Genomic DNA, 21,697 nt, shown 5'->3' with positions numbered 1-21,697 from the left:
ACGGCCAAGACTTAATGAATAAGCAGCAGTTCTAAGACATGAATGAATGCTTAGAACAACTTATTTGAATTTCTGTCTAAAGAAAACTCCTTGCTATCTCCATCTGGTTTCTGCTCTTTTTAAGATGCATATTTTATTTTATTTTTTAAAAGTTGTGGCAAAGTCTGTCTTTTTTGGATGCTTTATTGACCAGCGTAGTCTGACTGAAATGTTATTTGCAAATATAATGATTTTGAGGTACAAAGTGTGAACTTTATAATAGATACTGTATAGTTTACTGAAAAAATTATAATTGTAGCATTAACACCTCCTGAAAGGGCTCATCTGTTTGTTGTTGTCTATTGATTGTCTATAGATTTTAACAATGCAAGTTGTTATAATTTTAAAAATACTATATGGGAATTTTGAACTTCAAAGGTATTTATTGCTGCAGAGCTGAAGGAACCTTTAAGAGGAAATATGTTTATATGTTCTCTAAACTTCTGCTATATTGTTGAATATCTGGGCTGTGATTTTGTGCCATATGAAAACAAATGGCTTTCTTTATAAATAACACTCCAGCAACATCTTCTACAAATCTGATATTGTAGTGCTGATGAAAATATGTATGCTGGTAGGTATGTTTAACTATATTTATCTGTGTGGGAACCGTTGGGTTGTGTAAGTAAAGAGAACAACGTTGTAGATTCTACTGAGAAGAATATTGAAGATGAAGTGACATCTTAAGAGGGTAGTAGGTCAGATAAGTTTGCTGCTTTGAGCACAGGGGTACGATAAAAACCAGGTCATCTGGGACCTGGTTTACTCGTCAATACATCTACTGTGGTATGTGGGTGAAACTTATCTGAATATAAACTTGGTTGTAAGCCTGATTGTCTTAGACGCAGAGCAGAAGGTTATTATGCTGATCTTACTCTCTCCTCGCATTTAAGAATAAACTGAAGACCTGTCTCTTTGTTTAAAGTTAGCTGTTCTTATTGCTGCCAGTTCAGCAGTAAATGTCATGTGAGCTAGCTACATAAACCAACCTGCCAAAGATGTTTTTGGAGATGTTGAAACATTCTGTGTCATTGTAAGTCAGATTTTCCCAATTTACAGCAAATATGCATAATAGTCTTTTATTTACATTCATTTGAATTAATATTCTGCCCATATTTCACAATGACCACAATGCAGTGATCTGATAATAACTTTTCTTTATTCACTGTGCTTCTCTGCACTGAATATTTGCTTGGCTAGCATGGAAAGGAAGTTGGTCCTGTTTGTTTAGTGATTCAGCCAATGATTCTTTGAGCACTTGGGTGTCCTCATGCTCATGGACTGTGTATAAAGCATAAAACTTTCAGCCGAAGAAGTCCATGCAATCCCACAAACACCTTTCCTCCATACATGCAGACACACATCCACACACACACTGCATCTAAATCTAATAAACCAGTTTTATATCAAAACTTATACTCATTTTACTGCTATCCTCTGAACTGTGACATGGCCTCTCTAAAATTGATGTCTCCAGCTACAGTCTTGCCAAAACAAGCAAGAGAATGGGAAAAGGTATTTCATAGCAAATAGGTACAATATCTAAAAAATAAACAGGCTATAACTGTCATATTTTTTCCTGACTGCTTTCAGTTTCACTTACAGGCTTTATCTTGAAAAAGGAGTCAATCTTCTTCTCCAACCTCTACGGTTTGAGACATGGTTCCATATATGGAATAAACACAAACAACTCTCATCAAGTTTCTAAATCATTTAAACTTCTGTAATCTGCATTCGACACTGTTCACCCCAGCCTGACAGCTTAAACTGGTTTTGAATGCTGAGAAATCAAAAACTATGTTATTTTCAAAAGTTAAGCAGCACCCACATCTCCTCTCTAGCTTGTTAATTGTTTAAGGGTGTTGTGCAACAATAGGTCTGGTTTTGGCTTGAATAATTATAAATAATTGCTTAGGAAAATTATTAACAACACTAATAATTTAGTTAATATTTACCACGTCAGCGTCATCATGAAAATAGTAGCCAAATAGTTCAGTCTCAGTTATTGTGTATTAATCCCTACCTGATAAAGTTCAGGCATTAAAATAATAGATGGAGGCATCTATTAGGTAAATAATTAGGTACCTAAATAAGTTCCAGCATGGATGGTTTTTGAACGCAAAGACATTGACACTACACAAGAATGGAATAAACACAAACAACTCTCCAAAATACAAGAGTTTATTAACAAAAAGAATTCAGCCGTACAGTTAAATACTTCAATTAACAAACTCACTAGTAAAACTCATCTGACTATATAGGAAAGGATGAAAGGATAATGAAAACGAACGAACTACTGAAAGCAAGGTAAAAGAAAAAAATGTACAAGAATAGAGTCAATAAAATGACATGATGTCACAGTTCAATACGAATTGTGAGAACTGAAAAACTAGATTTATTTAAGAGGAATTTGGAGATGAGGCCAAGTCAGTTTTCAATTAATTTAGATGTTTTGTGAAAAACAGAGGGGGAAACATACAAGACAAAAAAATTACTCCTAAGGGCAGCTGCAAAATTAGATTACATATATATATATATATATATATATATATATATATATATATATATATATATATATATATATATATATATATATATATATATATGAATCTGTTGTTTCTATAACTTCTGATGCACTCAATAAATTTTCTTTACAAAAGAAAATTCAATTTAGGACTTCATTTTAAAATAAACAATCGACCTACACCAGCTTGCATGAAACTTAGTGTATAAATTACACAAAATACAGATTTATTCATGAATATTTGTACTATTGGTTTTAAGAATGAGAAGCAACAACTTATAAATCTATCGAAATGTTTGGACGTCAGTGTAGACCGTCTCCTCCTGCGCTGTTCTTACATTCCTTCTTTCTCCTTTTTTAGCTTTGTTCTTGTTGAATGTTGGTGCAGAATAAACCAAATGGTTTTCTTCACTCTGGGATAACAATAAAAAGATCAAAGAATATTCTATAACTTCATAAAAAATATAACCATTCATTTGACTGAGGTCAATTGGAGAAGAGATGCATGTAAAAAATCCAGGATGATAGCTCTTGAGGACTGAAGCTGAACACCTCAGGCGTATTGAACGCCTGAGGTGTTCCTGGAAAAAAAACCCTCACTTATGTTTAGGAATACTTGAATCCTCCGTGGTAACCACTCAGGGGTGCCTAAACGCTTGCTGTCACAAGCAAGGCCTAATTTCACAAAGCTTCTCCTTGGAGCTGGAGTCTCCAGCCAAGCTTTGCCTCACAGAGCAGCTTCCCCGACGCCTCCCCAGCTCAGCTTCTTCAGAAGTGGCAGCAAGAAATAACAAACTTCTTATACGAACTACTTGTCAGTTCATAGCTCCTAAGAAGGGTTGTAAACGGCATACTTGATGAACATTGTTGTGATGATGTGCTGAAGGTGGAGAGTTTGAAAGAGTAGGAACTCCTTAAAGAGGCAGAGTCACAATTTTAAGGTATTACATTGCAATGTCAAGTTTCTGTTACTTATGTCTGGCAGATGCTATTGACCTCTTCATCTCCTCTGCTTCTCCTTTTATAGTTGTGGGGGTAAAAGTGAGGTGTCTGTCTCCAGTCATTGGGTAAGAGGAAATACACCCACTAAAACACACATAGTAAACAACCATGCACACAGATTTAGTCTTAGGGCAGTTTAAAGAGACCTATTAATCTAAAGATCACGTTTTGACTGCACTATTGGAGGAAGCCACATTACTCAGACAGAACCCACTCATGTATGAGGAGAACATGCAAAGTCAATACAGAAAGGCCCAGCCAGGCCCTTCTTGCTGTAAGGTAACAGTGGTACCAACTAACTTTTTTCATTGTTAATAAAAGGTAACACGTACTAGTTGTTTTTTGGGGTTTTTTTTACAGTCATGTATTACTCCTGTATAAACTTCCAATAAGATGGGCTGAAGTTTGTTATTGTAACATGGGCAAAGGTGAAAATGTTTAAGTCATATTAAAACTTTTCTAGGCTCAGTAAATATGCTAACTTAGCTGCTGACTGCAGAGAAGTTGAGTCATAGAAAAGGTTCTGTGGTAGCAGTGGCGCAAAAGGTGGCTATGCATAGGGGCGCTGCACTAGAGGGGGCGCAAAATCGATGTGGGGAATTTTTTTTTCTAGTCAGCATTTTATGTACTTAACAGCTGATTTTGTATGAAATGATCAATAACAGAGGAACAGCACTGATTAGGCGCCTCCCTCCCTGCCAGCCGTTCCCCCCTCCCATACACAAAGACATTGACACTACACAAGAATGGAATAAACACAAACAACTCTCCAAAATACAAGAGTTTATTAACAAAAAGAATTCAGCCGTACAGTAAAATACTTCAATTAACAAACTCACTAGTAAAACTCATCTGACTATATAGGAAAGGATGAATGGATAATGAAAACAAATGAACTACCGAAAGCAAGGTAAAAGAAAAAAATTTATGACAAGAATAGAGTCAATAAAATGACACGATGTCACAGTTCAATGCGAATTGTGAGAACTGAAAAACCACATTTATTTAAGAGGAATTTGGAGATGAGGCCAAGTCAGTTTTCAAGTAATTTAGATGTTTTATGAAAAACAGAGGGGGAAACATACAAGACAAAAAAATTACTCCTAAATGCAGCTGCAAAATTTGATATTTTTTTTCATATATATGAATCTGTTGTTTCTATAACTTCTGATGCACTCAATAAAATTTTCTTTACAAAAGAAAATTCAATTTAGGACTTCATTTTAAAAATCCTAAGTAAAATAAACAATCAACCTACAGTACATCAGCTTGCATGAAACTTAGTGTATGAATTACACAAAATACAGATTTATTCATGAATATTTGTACTATTGGTTTTAAGAATGAGAAGCAACAACTTATAAATCTATCGAAATGTTTTAACGTCAGTGTAGACCGTCTCCTCCTGCGCTGTTCTTACGTTCCTTCTTTCTCCTTTTTTAGCTTTGTTCTTGTTGAATGTTGGTGCAGAATAAACCAAATGGTTTTCTTCACTCTGGGATAACAACAAAAAGATCAAAGAATATTCTATAACTTCATAAAAAATGCAAGTTTACAGGAATATTTTGCCTTTTACCTGACTTGGGTTGTCACCACCACTTGTTGCCGGACCTGTTTGCATATAGTGAAAAATATAAGAATCTCGAACCTGTTGAAAACTCTTTGATGAACTGATGAATGAAACGCGCATTACCATTGCAACAGCCACACTTTTTCTTCTTGATTTTATAAATGAGCCAAGATATTACAACAAGACTTATAACTAAAGCCGAGCACAATAAAGGAAGAAATATTTTGGAAAAATCCATAGAGTTGGCACCTAGGAAGGAAAAAATAAAAGAAGAAAAAATGCATTTTGAAAATTGTATTCCAGTAGCCTGTCCATCATCATTATTTTGAAATGTTCTGTACCCCCAAGTTTTGCTCCGTTTCCAAATAATATCTGTCCACATGCAGCCACAGCGCAGTGATAAATCCCACTGTCAGAGTTCTCTGAAAAATTGTAGAAACATTTCTGTGCCGACGGAGCTTTAGGACTGCTTTCACACTCATCTCCACTGATTCCTTGTAGATAAAGTAAACTGGGAGGAGAATTATCTGATCCAGCTTTGAACCAGTACACCCTGTTATCAGCTGGACATGATTTCTTCTCAGAGTCTGAGAGAACTGAACACTGCAGAGTGTCTGAGTTTTCTGCATTGAGTGAGCCAGATGGAGGATCCTGAATGATGTCAATGATTTCTGATTCCTGACCTGGAGATAAAAAAAGATATGGTTTACTTTCACTGGTAAAAAAAAAAGGAATAACTACGAATATGCACTTACGTGTCATTAATAGATTTTTTTACCTTTAATTTTCAAAAGTGTTCCTTTCATAAATATGAAGTCAAGTTGTCTGACTTTAATACAGTAGTAAAGTCCAGTGTCGTTTCGCTTAGCTTCATTAATATGAAGATGAAATTCTCCTTCCTCTTGTTTGGTCTGAACATGAGGAATCTTGGAAACATCGTCAGTCTTGAAATTAGCTGTTGCTCCAAGAAATTCAGGCCAGTTTCCAGAAACAAGTTGGATCCAGTAAAAAGTTTCTCGGTAGAGAGCGGAGGTCTGGCGAGGACAGTTTAGGGTCACATTTTGTCCAGCAGTCACAGTCTTTACCTCAATCTTCAATTGGTCACTGCAAACTGGAAATAAATCCATGAAACAAATCTCACTTTAACAGACTACAATAAAAACAGAATTTAGCACAATTAAAAATAATAATACAGTTATATGTAAAGCTATAAAAAGGATATATATTTCACATTTGCATATATACTTACATCCAAATGTGAGCGTGAGTAATGCATAAAACAAGAATTGCATTTTCATATTAACCCACATTAGCGGCTTCATCAAACTAAGAGACGATCATAGGAAGATGGACCCTCCTAATATAATGCTGCAGAGTGGGAGTGGACAATTTCAGAACAGTTTGATTGGTCTTTTGTATTGTGAGGTGTCACTTTACAACAACCACAATGGAAATCTATAAACCCCTTTTTTCCACCCGTAACACAAGAAAGAAATTGCGCACACTTTACTACCAATGAAAACGTTTATGTTTGATAAACAAAACATCTACATTCTATTTTGCCCAACATGTTAATCCGAAAAACAGATTTCCTGTGACGCAAAATGAGGATGTTTGCTCCTTGTTGTAATATAAGATATGGTTCTAATATCTATGAAGAACATGTGGTCAAGTTTCCAAATATCCAAAACAGATAACAGACTTTTCATTTTGAGATAGTCTTTTAATGGAAAAGAAGATGGAGATTTGAAATAAAGAGGGGTATGTCTGAGTAAAAAAGAAAGGTAGTGGAATCTGCTTTCATAAAATCAACGGTTGATGTGATACAGCAGTGTTACAGTGTTACAGCAGTGCCCATTAGTTTTAAATGAAAAAAAATTGACAGAGGGAGTTCTTGTCATTTACTTTAGTCTGTGTTTACATCTTATTCACAGCCTATAGAGAATGAAGAGTCACCATTCACAGTAACTAAAAAACTTTAATTAATTCTCATTTTTTAAAACTCCATATAAATGAGGACATAATGTCACTGTGGTTCTGCATGGAGGAGGCTGTCATAGGCCCCGCCCACTGGCTCGTGAACTTAGAGATTTTTTGACCAAACTTCCACCAAAAATATTGACCTCGGAGTCATAGCAAACATGTGTGCCTACTGGTTGAAGCAGCCAATCAGATGTCAGTTTGCTTGCTGGTTCAGGCAAACAGGTCAGAATGTGATCCAATTAAAATGGGACCAAACTTGATCCTGCATCATTTTGACTATCCAGTGTCAGCCCTCATCTGTTAATAGATCACATCCTTCCTGATTAAAGTTGTTTTTCTACTAGTGACTTTCATCTACTTATGTGTTGTCAGTGTGTATTTTTTTCTATTGTAAATAGTTTGCATTTTGCTGCTGTAATAAAAAAAAAAATATTTGGTTGCATCTTGATTGTTCTATTTTCATTTTCTTTTCTCTGCTGCATAGATTCCAGTGGTGAGTGATTTTATGTGGCTTACCACTTTGTGTCTGACTTGTTGTTGTTCCTTATTACTTTCACTTTGTTAGAGCTCTGACAGTTAACCAGTGTTGTATAAAGTACTGAAATCTCAGAGTCAAGTAAAAGTATAGGTACCTCTCCAAAATATGACTTTGGTAAAAGTCCAAGTCACTGACTGAAACGTTACTTGAGTTAAAGTCTTAAAGTATCTGAAACTTCTTGTACTTAAGTATGGAAATTGCTGTAAAAATGGATGTACTCAAGTAATGTAATGAAAAGTACAAGTAAAAAGTAAAACAAAGCAAATGCAGTTTGAATGACATTTTTTATATTTTGGTAAACTTGTCAAATACACTTAAAATAATGTACACAACCAAGTGCAGGCAAAATTAAACCTGCTAATAGATATACCTGCAGGCATCATTTAGTTAAGAAAATTAGGTGCTTTACCTATAGCACAAGGTTAACTTAACCTGCTTTACAACTGAACCAGCTTCTTAGTATACCCTCCAGGACAGAAAATACAAAGTTTTTGTAAGCCTTAAGTTTTCCCTTCAAGTAAGGTCAGTGCTGAAAATGAGAAAAATAAATAGTACAGAAAATGCGGCCAACATGAAGAAAAAGAGCTGTTACGATTACTCTACTTCACAAATCAGTGAATCAGTCAATGCTACAGTCAGTAGGTGGTGCACACAACTGGTCATTATGCAAAAGAAAAAAAGAATTGGGAGGGAAATGCAGCTTATTGGCATCTGAAGAGGGAGACCTTTTTTGTAAACCTGGTTTTGAACTTGCATTCCTTTCCTATATTCGTTAAATTTAGTCTAAATTGCTATCGCTATGGCTTCTGCCCCCCCTTGAACAGAGGAGTCTAGGTAGCCTGCTACAGTCAACATTAGGCCTAAGCTAAATACACCAAGTGTGGAACTGAAACAATGCAAAACAAAGTTCATTTATGGTCAAGATTTCACAATACAGTAGTGCCTAGTGACCAAGCTATAGCCTAGTTACTGAAACAGGAGGATTATAACCATTTCATAAGACGTTACCTCGATGTGTTTCTTCAAGTTGGACGGGGAGTTTTTGTAAGATAGAATTTCCACATCTTCGGGCAGGAATAACATACACTGCATGCGGTACGACGAATCTTTAACACCCACGAAAGAGTGTATTGTGTTTAAATAAGGCCATGGGCTCTCATCACCAGCTGGTGGTTCCCCTGGAGCCGTGTCCGACGTAGTTGCAGTCGTTGTGGTCTCCGTCTCCTCCTCCATGTGGCTGCTGCTGATTGCGAGACTTTCTTTGTGTTTAATGGGAGAAGCGAAACAGGTGTATCCTATTGGTGGTGATGAACAAGCCCAGGCAAGTAGGATACCGACTTTGTTCGGTAGCCTACTTGCTACTTGCTAATCAGTAGGTGGGGTCAAAACACTTGCGTTTCTCTCTCTTGCATTTTTGTAACGAGTAACTAAACCACACATTGAAAATGTATCGGAGTAAAAGTATGGAATTAAGTTCGGAAATATAGTGAAGTAAAAGTGAAAGTTATCAAAAATTTTCATACTCAAGGAAAGTATGAAGTACTCCAAAATATACTTAAGTAAAGTAGTGAAGTATTTTTACTTCGTTACTATACAACACTGCAGTTAACGGTTAAAAATGTCACTGCTGAGGAATCTTTTGACAACTTTTTATACAGGTGGCATCTTATAACGTCGCTTCACTAGAAATCACTAAGCTTCTGGGAGCAAATTGTTATTTCACCATTGTTTGTAGAAGTAGTCTGTATGGTACATACTTGATTTTATACACCTCTGTCCATGGAATGAGTGAATGAATGTATTTATTTTCATTGTATAGGTAAAACAAAGTTGGATGGAGGGCTCAAGGTCCTGGTTAAAGTACAATAAACAAATAATTAAAACACATTCAGTAGGTACAGCATGTTCAGTATGTCACAAGATGGTTGTGTTAAGTGCAGCTACTGTATGTCTCTAGCATTGAAACTGTAGATCAGTCTTTTGTCTGGGTTTTCAGTAGACTGTAGCTTCTGCCATGTTGCAGGAAGCTCAAAAAATGAGTGTCAGGGATGAAAGGATTTGAGTGATCCAGATAGATGAATCAGTGATTTGGAGGGACAACCCAATACTTTTCACAATATGGCATATGTTGCAGGCAGAAGAAAATCCTCCTGAACATCATCATATGCTTTAGAGTTAGAAGCATCTCCGTCCTGTAGAAAGCATGCCGGTTATTGGTGAGTGTTGATATCTTGCACCCTATGAATATGATTGGGTTTAATAGACATGTACTGTATATATCTAGCATATAACATCCAAGGATATCTAGAGTAAAACAGTCCAAAAGTTTCAAGTTTCAAGTCTTGATTTAGTTAACTAATATATTTTCTACATTTAGCTGTGATTAGAGAGGATTAGTGAACTTGGGTTAACAAGTCTATGGCATATGCAATAAAGCACAGGTCTCAAACTCCAGTCCTCTAGGCCCGATGTCCTGCAGTTTTTAGATGTGCCCCAGGTACAAAATGAAATGGCTTAATTACCTCCTCCTTGTGTAAATAAGTTCTCCAGAGCCTTGCCAATTATCTAATTATTCCATTCAGGTGTGGTGCAGCAGAGGCACATCTAAAAGTTGCATTACACCTGCCCTTGAGGACTGGAGTTTGACACCGTTGCAATAAAGTGTCTTGCATCCTAGCAGTCATAAGAATTTCTCATTACTCTCAGATACAACTAGACTCAGGTCAACTATCTTCTTAGGCAGTATGACATTATTGGAGAATTCAAACTTAAAAAGCAAAATGGTGAAATCCCAGCATAGATTGAAAACATACAAATATACAGTATAATGGCAATACCTTATCTTTTGATGCTTTTTCTAGTTGTCATTATTCCAGTGTTTTATTGACTTGGGATAATAATCTGGATCACAAGTTTGTTATTTTGTGAGATGAAAAGTTGTGAGATCCACTGTATGCAAATTATGTACAATAATTATGCAGGGAATTTTCTAGCAAGATTATCATTCATACTGAATTTAATTTATTTGATATACATTCAATACTGTTCTTTATGATGTTTATGTTTATGATTGTAGACGTCTGCATTTCCTTCTACGCTTAGTAAACCTTCATCTGGTTATGCACATATCAAAAATGTATGAATGAATATTTACTACATCAACCTTTATACCACTTTGCAGCCAAATCATCTTTCCCAGCATAGTCACAAAATATGCAGAATATATTATGAAAGAATCTTTCTTTGATAATGAAAGGTTTTTATAATCAAAGTGTGTTCTCTGATAAGTCACATGAATTTCTGACTTCAGAAAGTCTAAATAAGATTTATTAAATTTGATTTTAATCTTGTAAGAAGTTTCTTTTTGTTATTTATCAGAGTTTAGTACCCTAAGATTTTGGTCAGTTTAGAAAACACAAACTCTTCCTGATTGTGATAAACATCATAAATATTAATATCATCTCTATTTTACACTGTAACACATTATTTGTTTTAAAATAAATCAGGTCAAAAGAAACAAATCAAAGTCAGGTTAAGATATTTGTAAGCAGTCAAAGCAAAAAAAACATGGCAGAGAAGATTTGTTTTTGAATTATTTCAGCATATTCTTTACATTAAAGTACAATATTCTTATGTGCCATGTGTCATCAACATAAAGCATCTAGCATCTGTTAATATGTTTCAAAGTCATGTTGTTATTGATATAAACAGATCTTTATGTTAAGACATCACCTCAATGTTTTCACTCTTTGCCTTTGTGAACTAAAAGAAAGTTAAATTTAACAAATTGCCACAAATAAAGGTTATATTTAACAACAAGTGGTTTAACATTTAACTTTTTATGTTCCATGTATATGCTAAACTGGGTCTAATAAAACTATGAAAAGCATTAATCGAAAATCTTAACCCAGCAAATGCATCACATGTTTCAGCAAGACAATTAAGTAGTAAATCTTCATCCAAGCTGTACTTTTATTATATTTTCTTTAATTTTTTTATATATATCCTAAAAGTTATGACACACTTTAAAACAACAAATTCTGTTGTTATGAAATAAACAAAATGAATTACATCCAATAAGGAACATCACGTGAAAACTGCACATTGCGGAAAGAAAATTTTTAAAAAAAGAGACAAACTAAGACAAATCAATAAAAAAACACTTTTCTTTCTGAAGGCAGCAATAAAATTAGATAGTTTTTACCTGAATCTGCTTTTTCTTCAACTTCTGTTGCAATGAATATAAAATTGGTAACAAATGAAATTCACATAATTGAATTGTAAGCTTGACCTTCATAAAAAAAAATCTGTTAATCTGAGGTTAAAAATAAGACATCAGCCTAAACACACTTGCTTAAAACTTAGTGTAAGGAATACACATAAGTAATATCTATATTACTGGTCTTAAGAATGAGAAGCAACAACTAATTCATCACTTTAGAGCAAAGTAAATCTATCGAAATGTTTTAACATCAGTGTAGACCGTCTCCTCTTGACCCGTTTTAACGTTCCTTCTTTCTCCTTTTTTAGCTTTGTTCTTGTTAAATGTTGGTGCAGAATAAACCAAATTCTGTTCTCTCTGGGAAGACAATAAAAAACTTAGATTATAATCCTAACCAGCACACTTGCTGTACATATATTTACATATACATACCTGCATTTTTTTAAAATCTTTGCAAGGCTTTTTATATTAACAGCATTTCATATTTTTACAATTTATAGCATTTTATATTTTATTTTTTATTTTTATTTTATCTACAACTACTACTCAGTGGTAGTTGTTATTGTGTCTTGTCTCTATGCTGTAACTGCGAAGTAATTTCCCTGCTGGGATGAATAAAGTACTTGTATTCTATTCTATATTCTATTAAGTAAAAATGGCAAACTAAATTATTTTTTTTCTGCCTTACCTGTTGACTTTGATAATCACCAGGACTTGTTGCCGGACCTGTTTGTACAGTGAAGAAAAGTAGTAATAAGAATGTCAAACCTATTGAAAATAGTTTTGATAAATGCATAAATGAAACTTACATTACCATTGCAACAGCCACATTTTTTCTTCTTGATTTTATAAATGAGCCACCATATTACAACAAGACTTATGACCAAAGCCGAGCACAAGGAAGGAAGTAATATTTTGGAAAAATCCTCTGAGTTGGGACCTGGAAAATTAAAAAAAAATATTAAAAGAAGAATAAAATATCTTGAAAATTAAATTCCAGTAATATTTCCATCATAATTGTGATTTAGAAAAGTTCCCTAGATACCAAGACGTTTTGCTCCGTTTCCAAATAATATCTGTCCACATGCAGCCACAGCGCAGCTATAAATCCCAGCATCAGAGGTCTCCGAAAAGTTGTAGAAACATTTTTGTGCAGAAGGAGTTTCAGGAATCCTTTCACACTCATCGCCACTGTTTTCTTGTAAATAGAGTAAATTGGGATGAGAATAATCTGATCCAGCTTTGAACCAGTACACCCTGTTATCTGCTGGACATGTTTTCCTCTCAGAGTAAGAGAGAACTGAACACTGCAGAGTCTCTTGGGTCTCTGACTGAATAGCAAAAGATGGAGAATCCTCCAGAAAAACAGTTACATCTGATTCTTTTCCTGGAAAAAAAATAAAAGTTTTACTCTCACAACCAGAAGATTATTACTCACAAGTAAAAGTATGATTTTCAAAATACGTTATTGCATTTACCTCTAATTTGTAGAAATGTTCCATTCATAAATATGAAGTCAAGTTGTCTGATTTTAACACAGTAGTAAAGTCCAGTGTCGTTTCGCTTAGCGTCATTAATATGAAGAAGAAATTCTCCTTCCTCTTGTTTGGTTTGAATTCGAGGAATCTTTGACTCTTCATAATACTCAAAGTTAAATGTTGCTCCAAGAAATTCTGGCCAGTTTCCAGAAACCAGTCGGATCCAGTACAGAGTTTCTTGGTAGAGAGCAGAGGTCTGGAGAGGACAGCTTAGGTTCACATTTTGTCCAGCAGTCACAGTTTTTACCTCAAAATTATTTTCTGTGCAAACTGAAAATAAAACCCACAATTCAGTTTATTATTTAAAACAACTCAATGTAACACAGAGACAAATATGCATAAGAAAAATGCCTTCAGAGCTAATTATTATTGTACATTTTCTGTTTGTGAATATACTTACATGCAAAATTGAACGTGAGCACTGCATAAAATAGGAAAAGCATTTTTGTAATAATCCACTATAGCGGCAACATACAACTAAGAGGCGATCGTAAGATGGACCCTCCTAATATAAAGTTGCAGAGTGGGAGTGAACAACTTCACAACAATCTGATTGGCCTTTTTAATCATGAGGTTTCACTGTACTACAACCACAGTGGAAATAATGTAAATCTTTTTTCCAACCTTAACACTTGAAACAAATGTGTATACTTTCTTTATGGTGAATTCCTTCACCAGTATATATGAAGCCCTGCAGAGGCCTGGCAATTCATTTGATTGAGGTCAATTGGAGAAGAGATGCATGTAAAAAATCTAGGATGATAGCTCTTGAGGATTGAAGCTGAACACCTCAGGAGTGTTGAACTCACTACCCTCACTCATGTTTAGTAATACTTGAATCCTCAGTGGCAACCACTCAGGGGTGCCTAAACGCTTGCTGTCACCAAGCAAGGCCTAATTTCACAAAGCTTCTCCTTGGAGCTGCAATTTCCAGCCAAGCTTTGCCTCACAAAGCAGCTTCCCCGACGCCTCCCCAGCTCAGCTTCTTCAGACTAGTGGCAGCAAGAAATAACAAACTACTTATACGCACTACTTGTCAGTTCATAGCTCCTAAGAAGGGTTGTAAACGGCATACTTGATGAACATTATTGTGATGATGTGCTGAAGATGGAGGGTTTGAAAGAGTAGGAACTCCTTAAAGAGGCAGAGTCACAATTTTAAGGTATTACATTGCAATGTCAAGTTTCTGTTAAACTACATATGTCTGGCAGATGCTATTGACTTCTTCATCTCCTCTGCTTCTCCTTGCATAGTTGTGGGGGTAAAAGTGAGGTGTCTGTCTCCAGTCATTGGGTAAGAGGAAATACACCCACTAAAACACAAATAGTAAACAACCATGCACATAGATTTAGTCTTAAGGGCAGTTTAGAGAGACCTATTAATCTAAAGATCACTTTTTTACTGCACTATCGGAGGAAGCCACATTACTCAGACAGAACCCACTCATGTATGAGGAGAACATGCAAAGTCAATACAGAAAGGCCCAGCCAGGCCCTTCTTGCTGCAAGGTAACAGTGGTACCAACTAACTTTTTTCATTGTTAATAAAAGGATAACAGATACTAGTTGTTGTTTTTTTTTTTTCTTTACAGTCATCTATTACTCCTGTATAAACTTCCAATAAGATGGGCTGAAGTTTGTTATTGTAACATGGGCAAAGGTGAAAATGTTTAAGTCATATTAAAACTTTTCTAGGCTCAGTAAATATGCTAACTTAGCTGCTGACTGCAGAGAAGTTGAGTCATAGAAAAGGTTTTGTTGTAGCAGTGGCGCAAAAGGTGGCTATGCAGTGTATGCAACGCATAGGGGCGCTGCACTAGAGGGGGCGCAAAATCGATGTGGGAAATTTTTTTTTCTAGTCAGCATTTTATGTGCTTAACAGCTGATTGTGTATGAAATGGTCAATAACAGAGGAACAGCACTGATTAGGCGCTCCCCTCCCTGCCAGCCGTTCTCCCTTCCCATACAGGTAGCTTGGGCAGCATCCCTTTGAGAACTCGCTGAGCCGCGTTTTTTTTCTTTTAAATTTGTAGTAATGCCTCGACAACAGGGAGCTAAAGATGGGGTGCAGAAAAAACTCTGGGGCACAAAACAGAAAATGGAAGAGGGGGAAGGATAAAGATGTTGGAGAGGTGAAGAAAAGCTTTTCAAAGTGGTTGAAAGACAGTAGGTAAGTAATGTCAGTGTATCAACAAGAGAGTTGTAAATATTCAAGTTAGCTTAAGCTAGCCTAAAATGACAGGCGGTTGTTGTTGTCCAATACGGGACGCGATTTATTCAGTATTGCTATAAATGTATGATAGAGACACCTATCACACACATCTCAACAATAAGTGTAATAATAATAACCAAAACAAAACACGGGAAATATAAGGGTCAGCTAAATTGTCATTGCGGGACCTAAATAGGACCCCACAAACTGATGCTGTTGTCATGGTTACCTAGAGATGGACACTACACAGCCGCAGTGAGCTGCTGTCAACCAGTGTCTTTTTAAAATGTTCACCCGATAAAACACCATCCTTAGAAATAAAACCTCTGGCAAAAATACAGATGGTAGTGGGACACAGGCTAAACAATCACAGTGAAGTTTAATAGGGGCATTAAAATAAATGTGACATTCAGTGGCACCCAGTGGGTTTGATATCAGACAGAATGGATCAGGAGAGGAACCACAGAGCCGTCAGAACCTAAAGAACCAGACATCAGTCTCTTCATCCTTCAATCATTTTCTGAGACCGAAAAATAATATATATGGCAATTTAAAGAACAAATCATACAAATAGATTAATAGTAGATAAATAAATATTGTGAAGAGAACATTAAAAACGTTTGTTAGGATTGTGTAGGAAAAATGTTGATATCCTTTATAAATACAGTGTTTTGTGGTCAATATTATTTCAGCATTTTATTAATGTGGGTTGCCAGTTTGGATAAGGCTTCCTATAGAAAACCTGCTAACAAAAAGCCTCAGACCTGCAGACACATGCTAACAGAAGCGACTCTTTGGCTGACTTGTACAAGTTTATGTCAGGGGGGGGGGGTGCTGGTGAGATGTTTGCATCCACCTCAAAAATATGTAGTTGCACCCCTGTGTCGTAGTCACACCCATTACATCTGAATGTGATTAACAGTAGACATGTGAAAATATCATGGAGGAATTATAATTACTGTAATAGCCCCTATAATAATAAATAATTTTGTAGAAATGTTCCATTCATAAATATGAAGTCAAGTTGTCTGATAAAGTAATTCTATTCTATAAATTACTTGACAATACATGTTTTATCTTAGGTCAAATTATAAGAACATGGAAAATCTTTATTATGCACTTTAAATCTCTCCTTATGAGTAAATAATAAAGCCATAAAACTTTGCTTTGTTTTTTAACAGAAGGTTTTATCTGCTGCAATTTCCAATGTTTCAGAACAGCCTGTGTTATTTCCATGATACAAAACTCGATGGCCAAAGGTGACAAGAACTTGTTTTTAATAAACAGTTTCTGAAACAAACCACAACACTTGTGTGACTGAAGGGTGTTTGTCCCACTGCAAAGTCACACCTCACGTTTCCTGTTTGTTGGCTGTTGCTTGCAGTCTCAGAAATGCACTATGTGCACGTACAAAATGAGCACACACCCTTAAAATCGGAAAGGAAGACCACACATTTGTTTAAAATATATATACAAGTTAAGTTGGGTTCATTTTACTTTGACTCATTCTACATTACTGGCTCCAACTTTTTGTTGCTTGTAGCAGGCCATTGAAACTGAAGTTGGACTTCTGCGAACACGTGTTTTATTTCCTGTTAAGCTGACTGCTGTAGTGAGAAAAAGAAAGAGCCACAGAAACAGACCCTCACTCTCAGATGAGTAGTCATCTTGTGAAGTGATTAGAAAGTAATTTTTTTGGTAAATGATTATAGTTTAGAAAATCTGTTTCTTTCTGCAGTTAAAGAAAAAATGTGGTGTATACATTTGAACAGATTGTTTAATGCAGTGGTTCCCAAAGATTTTCTTCTGGGCCCCCCAGAGGTTCCCAAAGATTTTCTGGGCCTCCCTATGGATTACAATAAAACCCCCCTGAAAAAAGAAAAAAAAAATCAACTGGGCACAGACATCATTCAGTCAGACATAAACCTACAGTATATACATATTTTGTTTTCAAACTCCACTGAAGTTTATTTCACACTTAAGGCTGCAACAAAACACACTACAAACCATCTTTACAGTGAAACACTTTTGTGTAACTGTTTTTTTTTTTTGTTAGTTTGTTTTGTTTTTTTCATTAATCCATACCGCTTCCAGCGCCCCCCCTGCAATGGCACTGCACCCCCCATAGGGGGCGCACCCCACACTTTGGGAACCACTGGTTTAATGCTTTTGGTATTATGCTTTTCTTCATGTAGTAAAAATATTAAAATATCAAAATAATTCTGCAGTAAAAATAGAATATGGTAGAAAACATGAACTAATTAGTGTATTTAAAATCATCCTTTAGTTTTACATTTTGCTATGGATGACAAATCACTAGGCCTCAAGGCCCTGATGGGTGTGTAGGGATGTAATAGTTCAGAGACGTAGATTTTCATTTGTAAGTGCCATGGACAGGTCTATCTTCTTAAATTAGAATAGTAAAGTTTATATATATGTACTTGGTCCTGTCAGCTGGTTTCATTTGCAGCTGTACTCATCTCACATAAATAAAAAAGTCTACAAGTGTAGAAAGGAACTCAAAAAAGCAGCACCCAAATGAACAAGCTTTATTCATTTTTCAAGAAAAGCATAATATATTGTATAATTATTTAGGAAAATCCTTGATTAAAGCAACTTCAAGAAACTGAGGACTGATATGGTGGTGAGAAAAGGAAGAAAAAGTCAAATAAATTCAGAATATAAACAAAATAGCAGTAGAAAAAAAACAAATGCAGTTAAGATTAGCTACAAGATAAAATAATCAATAGTAATTAATAATCAAAATATCAAAGTACTGGCGTATCCAAAATAAAAGATAACAAAATCTATGAAAATCCAAAAAATCCCAAAGAAAAACAGGTTTACTTTGTTTCACTGAGTTGCTTGAAATTAAAACTTTAGGGATTACAAGCTAAGATAAATCTTTTTTTTTCCTGTACAACAGGTCACTTTCTCTACTTCCTTTACATCCCACTTCATCATCCAGTACAATATTTAAAATGTAGCTCCAGAAAATTTCACATAACATATCAAATCAAGCATGACACATTCATCTTGATCCAAACCTTGATTGTTAAATTTAGGAATCTAATTTTAGATGTGCCACAGGCACAAAACACTGAAATGAAATGGCTGTGGTGGCGCAGGGGGTTAGCACGCCCCACGTTTGGAGGCCTTAGTCCTTGACGCGGACGTCGCGGGTTCGACTCCCGGTCCTGACGACCTTTACCGCATGTCTTCCCCCCTCTCCTCACCCTCCTTCCTGTCTGCCTACTGTACAAAAAATACGAGCCACTAGCGCCGCAAAAACTCTTGGGAGAAAAAAAAAATGGAAATGAAATGGCTTAATTATCTCCTTCTTGTGTAGATAAATTCTCCAGAGTCTTGCTAATGACCTAATTATTCTATTCAGGTGTGGTGCAGAGTCACATCTAAAAGTAGCAGAGCAGTGGCCCTCCAGGACTGGAGTTTGACACCTGTTCCCTAGTGCATCCTGTTATTTCCTTGGTAAAAAAAAAAAACAACTATATGATCAAAACTGATAAGAACTTGTCTTTAATAAACAGTGTCTGAAACAAACCACATCACGTTTTCTGTTGGTTGGTCATTGCTTGAGGTCTCAGTATGTGCATGTACAAAATGAGCACACATACACGCACACCCCCGCACGCATGCACACATACATACTGTATATATCGAAAACACAAAAAACATCAAAACACAAAAATATGCAAGCTGCACCCAGATGAACAATTAGCTTTAATTGGTCATTGAAGGATCTGCTCAGGAAATTCATGTTTCAAGCAGCTTATAATTCAAAATACCTTAGAAAACTAAACTTAACACGAACTATTAACAATACTAAATGTATGTTTTAGTATTGAGAAACAGATTTCTGATGGGATGGTGAGCAGAGGAACAAAAGATGAAAAAAAATGTCAGTAGAAGAATAAAATTGTTGCAAAAAACATACATTTTCACAGCATAACATGCATCCTTTGTGTACGTTATGCTGCTTAATGACCAAACACAATATTTAAAATACAATTCCTCAAGTTTCACATAACATATGAAATCAAGCATGACTCAATCATCCAAAACTAATTGATCTGAACTTTGATTGTTAAATTTAAGAATCTTGTTGATGACCTACTTTAAGGATCCAGCAGTCTGGTGACACTATGAATGAATCCAATAGTAAATCAAAGAAAATTGAAATCAGTGAGACACTGGCATATAATCTGTACATGATGAAATGTTAAATTATATATATTGTATTTACAGTCATAGACACTTTCTTCAAAAAAACAGTACATACTGTCTTACATTGTGACATTATTCAATGCATGTGAAACATGTTACATGGCAGCTATAACCCAAAGGCTTTTATAGCAGTATAAATCTTCTCTCTTTGAGCTGATGAGTTTATTGGTCCACTCTCCTGTTTCATCACAGTGAAAATGACAGCAGTGTAGATCCATTTGCTCTCATGTCCCTATAAAAATGATTGAGCAAGGAAATGTTATCAAAATAGTGTTAAGAAAGTAAGTAAATATTTTATGCTTTACCTTTAGTCTTTCCTGAATGCAGTGTTTATGCAGCTCAACACCATCTGGATCATAAAATAAACTATGGTTATAGAAAGAAAACTGCTCTTGCTGCAAACTGAATATGTATTATATAGTACCTTGACAGGAGTCACTTTTCTTTTTGATGATTATGCATATAAGGACAACAATAACCGTCAGGCTTATAGCCAAGACAGTGCACAGAAGAAATATGACAACTTCCAGTGACCGTGAACTGGATTCTGACAGTACTGACTTCTGAACAATAGTGCTGTTTAATATCCCCTCTGTGTTTCCTGTATGAAAGCAATAACAAACAATTAACTTTGATAAAATATTGAAAAGGTTTTTTCACATTTTCCTTGTTACCAGGACTGTACAGTATGATGGAATCTTAAAAATCAAGACTAAACTTAACCTTGATAAAATTATGGTCAAGTCATCAGACTACAGCTAAATGCTTGTAAGTTACATCCTTCATTAGATTATTTTTTAAACACTTTCACCACATGCGCAGAAAACCTCATCATTACAAAAACTACATGCTTAATATCAATACTACATGTTACAACTTAAATAGTTGCTAATTATCCAGGTAAGTTTTGATTAATGTAAATATCAGCTAATTTGTAATAAGATTCGCCAAAGCAAGTTATTCAGTACAAATGGAAATAATTTCAAAAATCAAAAAATGAAAAATACTAAACAAAAAATAGGCTGTGCCGATCCTTGTAACCCATTGAAATGGACAAAAAACATTAAAAGAAAAGTTTTATACGAGGGCATAGCAACACTGCAAAGCTATAATAATACTGTAGTTAAGAAAAATTAAATAAAATGAAAATAAGAAATTGATAAAATATTCAATTTTCAGATACAGGAAAAAAACAGCAACACACTCAGAATACCATAGTTCTCATGTTGGTAAAACAACAGAAGTCCAACTGCTTTAACTCAATACTTACAGTGTTTTTGTATCGTTAGGGTATTAAAATGATTCAAACCAGAGACTATATATCTACCTTTTACCATCAAATAAGTCCCAGTCCATGTAGATTCAGTCCAGCCTATGAGAGCACAGTGATACATTCCTTCATCTTGTTGAATTGTCCTCAGGATTGTTAGATTTCTAATTATTCCATCATTTGTTGCTCTGAATCTTGAAGTAGCAAATTCTGGTCCGTAACTGGGATCAACATTTTTTGGCTGCATTACGATTAATTTCAGAGTATCTCCTTTACTTTGCTTGTACCATTGAAGCCACGTGCTGGTCTGAAAGTTCTCCATAGTACCACATGTAAAAGTTACAGGTTCACCAAGCTGAACGGAGACCGCTGGAACCAAGGCATCTGAGTAAAGTAACAAAAAAAGAAGTAATCTACAATAAAAATCATTCAGTAGGAAAATTATTGAAACGAACATCTAATTTTGCTACTTAATATAAATCTCAGTTAATATAACTTACAACCCTGGTGAAGGAGAATCAGTGTGACCAGCAGCAGACGCATCTCGAAACTGGC

At 35.4% G+C, this 21,697-nt stretch overlaps 3 protein-coding genes across 4 annotated transcripts; all 3 read right to left on the bottom strand.

Annotated features, from left to right (window-relative positions):
• Nucleotides 1–4,375: 4,375 nt before the first annotated feature.
• LOC116714097 (uncharacterized) lies at nt 4,376–6,464 on the bottom strand. 2 transcript variants are annotated; one of them, XM_032554415.1, is made up of 6 exons: nt 6,385–6,464; nt 5,914–6,246; nt 5,477–5,818; nt 5,259–5,384; nt 5,142–5,176; nt 4,376–5,060 (listed from the first exon to the last, which is right to left on the bottom strand). In XM_032554415.1, exons 1-6 carry the CDS (start codon nt 6,455–6,457, stop codon nt 4,932–4,934), a joined length of 1,038 nt encoding a protein of 345 aa, XP_032410306.1. In that variant the 5' UTR covers nt 6,458–6,464; the 3' UTR covers nt 4,376–4,931. The 2 variants fall into 2 exon arrangements, with proteins under 2 accessions (XP_032410306.1, XP_032410307.1); XM_032554416.1 differs by having other exon boundaries at nt 5,914–6,285; nt 6,385–6,456.
• A 4,762-nt stretch (nt 6,465–11,226) lies between these two features.
• LOC116714098 (uncharacterized) lies at nt 11,227–13,885 on the bottom strand. The gene is made up of 6 exons (XM_032554417.1): nt 13,817–13,885; nt 13,357–13,686; nt 12,924–13,265; nt 12,693–12,818; nt 12,567–12,604; nt 11,227–12,235 (listed from the first exon to the last, which is right to left on the bottom strand). The coding sequence occupies exons 1-6, from the start codon at nt 13,857–13,859 to the stop codon at nt 12,110–12,112; spliced, it is 1,005 nt and encodes a 334-aa protein (XP_032410308.1). The 5' UTR covers nt 13,860–13,885; the 3' UTR covers nt 11,227–12,109.
• A 5,253-nt stretch (nt 13,886–19,138) lies between these two features.
• On the bottom strand, nt 19,139–21,697 carry LOC116713986 (uncharacterized). The gene is made up of 5 exons (XM_032554276.1): nt 21,643–21,697; nt 21,200–21,526; nt 20,297–20,473; nt 20,178–20,221; nt 19,139–20,104 (listed from the first exon to the last, which is right to left on the bottom strand). The coding sequence occupies exons 1-5, from the start codon at nt 21,683–21,685 to the stop codon at nt 19,979–19,981; spliced, it is 717 nt and encodes a 238-aa protein (XP_032410167.1). The 5' UTR covers nt 21,686–21,697; the 3' UTR covers nt 19,139–19,978.

The sequence above is a fragment of the Xiphophorus hellerii genome, chromosome 23 (genome assembly GCF_003331165.1).
Source record: "Xiphophorus hellerii strain 12219 chromosome 23, Xiphophorus_hellerii-4.1, whole genome shotgun sequence".
Taxonomy (NCBI): Eukaryota; Metazoa; Chordata; class Actinopteri; order Cyprinodontiformes; family Poeciliidae; genus Xiphophorus; species Xiphophorus hellerii.
Note: the sequence above shows the minus strand (reverse complement) of the source record. Positions and strands in the feature narration are given on the sequence as shown.

Excerpts from the sequence above, each read along its gene's own strand:
- LOC116714097 (XM_032554415.1), bottom strand. The coding sequence starts at position 6,457 with ATGAAGCCGCTAATGTGGGTTAATATGAAAATGCAATTCTTGTTTTAT. Across the intron at positions 6,247-6,384 it reads ACTCACGCTCACATTTGGAT|TTTGCAGTGACCAATTGAAG; the intron begins GTAAGTATATAT and ends ATTTATTTCCAG. Across the intron at positions 5,177-5,258 it reads AAAGTGTGGCTGTTGCAATG|GTCCGGCAACAAGTGGTGGT; the intron begins GTAATGCGCGTT and ends ATATGCAAACAG.
- LOC116713986 (XM_032554276.1), bottom strand. The coding sequence starts at position 21,685 with ATGCGTCTGCTGCTGGTCACACTGATTCTCCTTCACCAGGGTT. Across the intron at positions 20,474-21,199 it reads GACTTATTTGATGGTAAAAG|GAAACACAGAGGGGATATTA; the intron begins GTAGATATATAG and ends GCTTTCATACAG. Across the intron at positions 20,222-20,296 it reads GAAAAGTGACTCCTGTCAAG|ATGGTGTTGAGCTGCATAAA; the intron begins GTACTATATAAT and ends TTTATGATCCAG.
- LOC116714098 (XM_032554417.1), bottom strand. The coding sequence starts at position 13,859 with ATGCTTTTCCTATTTTATGCAGTGCTCACGTTCAATTTTGCAT. Across the intron at positions 13,266-13,356 it reads AACATTTCTACAAATTAGAG|GAAAAGAATCAGATGTAACT; the intron begins GTAAATGCAATA and ends TTTTTTTTCCAG. Across the intron at positions 12,236-12,566 it reads GTGATTATCAAAGTCAACAG|AGAGAACAGAATTTGGTTTA; the intron begins GTAAGGCAGAAA and ends TTGTCTTCCCAG.